This window comes from Labrus mixtus, chromosome 14 (assembly GCF_963584025.1).
Source record: "Labrus mixtus chromosome 14, fLabMix1.1, whole genome shotgun sequence".
NCBI lineage: Eukaryota > Metazoa > Chordata > Actinopteri > Labriformes > Labridae > Labrus > Labrus mixtus.
Window position 1 is genome coordinate 13,482,569 of NC_083625.1, and position 7,136 is coordinate 13,489,704.

Consider the following 7,136-nt stretch of genomic DNA (forward strand, 5'->3'; position numbering starts at 1 on the left):
TCCACAGTCTTTAGGACTCCGAGAGGAACCGGGGAATTAGCTTAGCCTCTCGACTGCTAATGAGCCATGGATAGCATAAACAGCTGAGCTCTTTCTCTCTCTTTCTCTCTTTTTTTTTGTTTGTCGTGCACACTTTTCTAAATCAAGTGCTTGTGATAGAAAGGCCTATCATTTTTGTTACCTCGTCTCAAACCGCCCTCTTGCAGCCCTCCCTCTTTTTCTTTTCTTTCTCCCAACCTCAAAAACATCCTCCCCTCAAAATATATATCTAATATATTGTCTATATGTTTTGTACAGACTTGTAGTTATAATGTACCATGCAATCTTTCAAGGACATTTAAGTCTTTTCTAAAGAACACAAATGTTGTGAAACTATTTACAGCAAAGAACATTTCACCTGCATAGCTCTATTACTAAATATATTGTCAAAACATTTGTGATTTTTGTCGCCCCTCCTACAGGTACTAGGCCTTTGCCCAGTTGCACAATCATTCAAAGTTTTGGCACCTTTCTGTCAGTCTGAATTGCTAGGTTTTGAAAATATTGCCTCATACATTCAAGACTAGGGACAGTGTGTTTTTCTTCTCTTTTTTTTCATGTGTGATATCAGCATTGTGCAACAAGAAAAGTACAGGTTTGAGCAAAGTTAGCAACCCTTGTGGAAGTTAAGGGTCCAACAGGAACGTGAGGTGTTATGGATCAACAAAGACAGTATGCCAAATAGAAAAGGCCATCTATAATAAAGGGGCAGCTTGCCTTTAAAAACCATCTGCCGTCAACACCATTTGGCGAGTGTGCATAACAACTGTGATCACTCAGACAGCGAAAAAACAAGCTACTGTACGCTAGCTTCCTTTGGCAAAGTCCTAAGAGTCATGAAAGCCACTAAAATAGACATTCAGAGTAAAAGACATACTTTTTGACTAATGCAGCAATGCAGCATAATGATTAGAATTGAATGAAGACACTGCGTGTAGAGGCGGGCTGGGGTAGTGCAGTGCACGCAAACGTAATGTGAGTTAGCTGAGGTGGTTAATACTGTGCTTTAGTACATCCTTTAAGGGGTTTGCGTCTCTCTATAAAGGTTGTGCAAGTGGCAGGTTTTGATTTCGACAAAGGCTGAATAGATACAAACACAACAACGACTTTGCTATGCCTTCTCTCTCCTGCTCTTCACTCTCTTGCACTTGCATCCCTCTCTCCTACGGAAACATTTTCTGGCCAGTTTGTCTCTCGCTCAGCTTACTTGTTTTAAATTATTCACTATTGCCTTTTTGCCCCTAAATGTTTCTTTGCCTGCTTGTGCAAAGAGGAAGTAGACCAGGCTCTTTAGGCAGTTTAGAAATCAACATGCTGTTGGCCAAGTTCTAGAGAGGATTACTGTAACAGTCCCTGAGAAGGTTGGGTGTACTTTTTTTTTTTTTTTACACGTTTCTCTACGACACATCGACTTCTAGCACGTGGGTAACCATTTGACTAGAGCATGCAGGTCATGACATGCATTACCTCTGAGGTGATTGCTGAACAGCATTCAAAAACCTTTTTTAGAATTTCTGGTCGTCATCCCCCAAAACAGGAAACATAGTCTGAAGTGATTATCCCTCTCTCGACTGCAGTACAACTGCTTATGGACAATACAGAGTTAACCATGGGAAGTATTTTATACCTTCAAATTTGTAGTTCTTACAGCTCAGAGATAAAAATGTTAGAATTACCAAGCTAGCATTTTCAAGCTTAAGGAGGAAAAATGGCAACGCTAGAAAATTCGGGATCATCATAACAGTGGGGTGAGTGAGCAAGTAAGTGGTGGTTTCACTCTTGCAGTGGCCTATCATACAGCCACAGTATAGGTTATCCCTTGATTTTGTCTTTGTTAAACAGAGGGACGCTGGGCTGTGCTTATGGGGTTCGGGAGGGTGTTGTACTGATATTTAGCTCCATCAAATAACCTTAACATTACTTGATAATCAGCAACCAGATTTTGGTAAATTACCATAATAAAAATTAGCTGAAAAACACAAAGCAGCAGAGAGGTACAACGACTTTGTGCCTTCCGCCTTCTTTGCAAAACAACAAAAAACACAATTCCCACAATCTAGTTTCTTACTCCTGTGTCTCCCTTACAAAAAGAAAGAACATCACAGAGGGCCTGTTAGCTGTTCCTACTAGCCAACTCTACGATCTGGCCCCTTCTGATCATCCACCCTATCAAACATAGGCCAAGAAGCTATTTAAGTACCTTTGTATTACATAAGTCATCTTCCAGCAGATTAATGGGGTAGTTTAAGGGGTTGGTGTTGGATTGTCCTATCCAAAAGCAAGCAAGTACTGTGTGGTCCAGTCAATGTTTTAAGCAAGGCCACTATCAGCCAGATTGGTCCAGTATCATGACCCCTGCTGCTGCTTCTCTAGCGTCCCAACTTTAGCTTCCACACCCTCATTTTTACACACAGGGATGCTCACGCCGGCCTGAGAGTTCTTGCAGCGGCAGCCGGGCCTACTAACATTGTCGTAACATTTCTGTCCTAGTTTGGCCAGACCTGTAGCTGGCAGGTAGCACACCAGGCAAGGCAGGACAACGGAAAGGGCAGCCATGAAGGACCAGCGTGCACAGCAGTTGGCCTGGGAGCACGAGCAGGGCTTATCGGCGCATGAGCCCTCATCGTCTTCGTCCTCTGTGCAATGGTAGAAGATCCCTTTGACCAGGCACATGCAGGTGGCTGTATCCACCAGGCTCTGAGCAGAGCACAGGCACTCCTGGTTGCAGACCCAGCAAGAGGGTAGGGTTCGGGGGAGAGTACACTCCGTGCATCGGCACTTGCCACAGTGCTCACAGAGAAGGAGGTGCTTCTTCTCTGCAGGGGAGGAAGGGATCAGCCCCAACCCCTGCTGGCCTCCAGTGGTGCACACGCCTCCTGCAGGCATCTTTGCAGACTTGAGGTCCAGAGATTTAGGTGAGGAAGAGGAGGTTAGGACTTTCGATTCAGAAGAAGGGAAGCAGCCTGGAGTTCGGGTAGTGATTGTGTTCATGGTGCCTTGGTGGGGTTGCAGATTTGGGTGGTGGTCCACTGTTGGGTTAGGCGCAGCGTGGTCCAACAGCCTCTGATCAGAAGAGGTGCTGCTGCTGCTGCTAATAGAGCTTGGCCTACCACTGAAGGAAATCCACGGATGGGTGGTGGTGTCCTGATGAGAGTGGGGCTCACACCTGCCCTGCTGGTGGTGCTGGTGTTGATGATTGTGATGATGGTTTTGGTTTGCCCCCAGGAAGGCCTCCTGATTCTGACCGAGCCAGGTTATTCTTCGGTTCAGAGACTTCTGGCTCGGGGGCTGCTGAGAGACAACGGCGGGGCTGTCGATGTAGTCATTCTCCACATGCGAGGACTTTATCTGGTCGATGGGGTAAATGGTGAGAGGGTGCTGCAGGCGGCCGTAGGGCACTCGGCTGTCCAACAGTGGCTGGGATATGAGGGAGGAGGACACTCCGGGGATGTGGTGGGGAACCCTGGACTCCATGTGTAGGCTTGTGCCTTGCACGTCTTCACTCTAAAGCAGCATTTAGCAGAGCTGCAAAAACAGACACAAAAAGACAGTTATGACTGGATGCATCTTATCTAGTGCAAGGCAATAAAGCCTAAAGGCTGTATACATAAAAAAAAGAAAGCAAAATATTTCATGAAAAAGGGGTGGCATAAGAGGATGACAGTGAGAAAAGCTTTTATGAACAGAGCATGAGTAACTGAACGCATTGCCTATAATGTTTTTTTTTTTTCTCAACCTAACCAGAGATTACAAAATTACAAACTTTTTTTATAACCTTCATTTTGAGAATCAGATACCCGTATTGCATTTTTAACCTAACATCAGGTTGTTAAATCTAATTTAAATACTCTTTGGTGCCATTTCCTGCTCGTTTGCATTGCTGGTGTGGATGAGCCTTTGTTTCATCTCATGATTAAACCAATAAAGCTACGCAACTGAAATTAGAATATTTTTTAGTACAATTGCAATACATCATACAACTACAACTCCAATGATAACATATTTTAAAATCTAGCTCTATATGAGTACCTAAAACAGAGGTAAAAGTAGTTTGATTTACACAAGGCTGTTATTAAATCCTCTAGACCAAGACTTTTCAATGTCTCTAAAATATTCTTTCTCCAAGCATCTCTGCAATCATCTAAATGCCAAGTTTTAAAACTATCTTGATCTTTAGACTGCATATCAACAGGGTTTCAGACTTCCTCCATTCTAACTTTGACACTAGAACAATAGAAGTTGGGCTCCCTTCGCCTTCCTTCCAAAGAACAGGGAGCAGCAGAGAGCAGGGTTTGCATGCAAAAGACTCAAAGATGCAAAACTAGGCAGAGCAAAGAGAGGAGAAAGTGGCCAGAAAATCAACTTCATCAAAGCCAAAATGAACACAAGATGAAAGGGACGATAGATATTTGTGTAAAATCACGCAGTTGCAAGAAGTTGACAAAGATATAATTTCAACTATACATTCATATTTCTTCCAATATACACTTTGGCTGAATCTGAGAAACAGACTATAAACAGGGGATTTGTGAATGGATCTGGTTGTGAACTGCAGCTTTTTGTGAATGAAAGCTGCTAGCTTGGTGTTGCAAGCATGAATCAATGCACTCCAGTCATCAGGATCCTGAATGTATGAATAGGTTCACCCAATTTATCTAGGACTCGGTGAGAAGAAAAAAGACCTAACCTACTTTACAGAAAATCACATAGATGATTGAAGGTAAACGAACGAGCACAACCGACCTTTCCACTGACCTAAATTAGCGATGCATAATTAGATTAGGCTTTGAAACGAACCCCAGGAAACCCAGCGCTTTTAGTCATATGTTTTGCTTCATGTTTTAAGATTCTGTCAATGCTATCTAAATTTAACAAGTACCAAACACTGTAGGGCTATTGCTGTGGTTTAATATTGCTGAATACGTATCTGCATTGTTTAACAGTGTGTCGGAATAATCAACAGTGCTTCGCTTGACAGTCAGCTCATGTGTTCATTCCATTTCCTCGGATCTTCAAAAGCCTGTTTGACAAAACCTGTTGCGACATTGCTGGCACCGACACAAGCGCTTGTGATCGTCAAATCTCGACCATTATGAGATGTAAGCCGGAACAGTTCATGTGCGAGTGCGCGTGCGCGATTGTGCGCGTCAGTCCTTTCTATATGTGAATGGACTGAGTCATACGAACCGGAGGCGTCCGCTCGGCATGTTCACATATACCGTGTTTATATAGACGACGTAACAACATATATCATATCATAGGATACTCTTCGTATCTGTATCTTGACTCCATTACGAAATTGTTAATGCATATTGAACGCTTTTTGTCAGCAGACACACATCTGTGTGGCAATTCTATGCAACGACTGTTAAATGCGTAAATCCTGGGCGTTATCGCTCTCGGTAACCAAAAGAAGCTTATTGGAGGTATGTTTTTTCCATTTTATTTAAGTTAGCTGGAAACGAAAAAGCTGATAAGAATACACCTGACACAAACGCCATGGTGCGCCAACTCGGCAGTCGCTGCAAAACGAGACCGACAGAAGTAACCGGGCTGCTCGCAGTGGACTCCAACATGTACAGGCTACGGACTGGACATAGATTTAGACAGATACGGGAGTAAATATCCGCTATGCTTCCCTATGTCGAGACAGTGGCTTTAAAATCAGCCATATAGAGAGACGGGATTTAAATTGAAATAGCCTACGTTGGCTATCTAGTGTCAAAAATATAATCGGAACAAGACCTGTTTTCAACTCTAAAAACTGTTTCCCTTCTCTGTGCCCTAAACCTCCCCTTCGGCACGAAATCGGTGGTTAAATATTGACTCAAAGTGCAAACACGGGTCGGGGAAACAGCTTGTTGCAATATGAAGTCTGCAAGAGCGTTTTCATGCCTACGATCCAGTAATCCAGAGAGGAACAGTGGCGCGTAGGCAGTAAACGCAGTAAAGACACTGGCTGGTCTGTTTTTGCAGCCTCACTCTTACAAGTTATAAACATTAAACGACAAGAAAACACCAGAGTGGATCACTTACTGTGGTTTCAGGATAAAATTCTCATCTCTTCGTTGCGCACGATGACTGCGCGCAGGCTTTTAGTCCAGAAAGCGAGTATATCTCCTCAAATGTTTTGTAAAAAAATAAGTCCAAATGTTAGGGAATAATATGAGTAATACAGGCGAAAGGAGAACGGCTCTCCTGCACTATATTCTCCGCTCGCTGGTGCGTAAAAGGCGACTGCGGTTGTGGACACAGAGCTTTGGATATGATGTTGCAACCACCGAGGGGGAGGGAAGTGAGTTTTTATGAATGGGAGGGTAGAGGAAAGGAGAGGGACGGCACTGCGCAGATGCCTTGGCGTTTTTTTCTCTCTTTTTTGTGAATGGGAGGGCAGAGCGACTCGGGAGGGCTGAAATGCGGAGGTTACATTTTTATGAATGGGGAAGACTCCGAATGACATTGCGCAGGCGCGATGCCTAGATTTTTATGAATGAGATGAAATGGCAAATGAGGCGTGTGTGTGAGAGAGAGAAAGGGGTGAGGGAATGAGGGGGTGTTTTTTTTTTGTCACAAGGGCAATGTCAGGGCTGATTTACATAAAGAGTCGACTCATCGGCTGTGGTGGCACTCTTCCTTTATTTTTGTTTGTTAATTTATTTACCTTTGCAGCTCGCACTTCCTTCTACACGTTTTATTGCCATTGTATAACGAAGGTGAGGGAGATGTAAGTGGGCTTAATATGCATTGAATTAGCGTCTGTCTTTCTCTGCTGGCAAATGTGATGTCGAATATTTTTCTTATTCTATAGGCCTATATAGGCTATATGGGGCCAACATGTCAAATGACAAAAACATCATTTCACAACATTGTGAAAATACAACACCCGAGCAAAGCAATAAATCTGCAAGCGAATAGTGCCATTGAGGATGACATAATGCTCCCTCTTTATTCAGTGAACTTCTACGATCACATGCCTGAGCTCTAATCGGGGCTAAATAATGTCCGCTCCCCTTGTGTCCTGTTCTATCTACAGCCGTTTATTGCGAACAAGGACGTGCCCTTCCTTCCTCTGCAACAATGTGAGGTATGACTACAGC

The 7,136-nt window shown here is 43.6% G+C and overlaps 1 protein-coding gene across 1 annotated transcript in view; it reads right to left on the bottom strand.

The window, feature by feature from the left end:
* spry4 (sprouty homolog 4 (Drosophila)) overlaps nucleotides 1–6,327 on the bottom strand; it is a 7,239-nt gene extending 912 nt beyond the window's left edge. The window contains exons 1-2 of the mRNA XM_061055162.1: nucleotides 6,076–6,327; nucleotides 1–3,564 (exon numbers count right to left, since the gene is read on the bottom strand). The exon at nucleotides 1–3,564 is cut by the window's left edge and continues 912 nt beyond it. Coding sequence (XP_060911145.1) covers nucleotides 2,386–3,513 — 1,128 coding nt within the window. The 5' untranslated portion in view covers nucleotides 3,514–3,564; nucleotides 6,076–6,327 and the 3' untranslated portion in view covers nucleotides 1–2,385. The remainder of the gene's footprint in view (nucleotides 3,565–6,075) is intronic.
* Nucleotides 6,328–7,136: the final 809 nt, after the last annotated feature.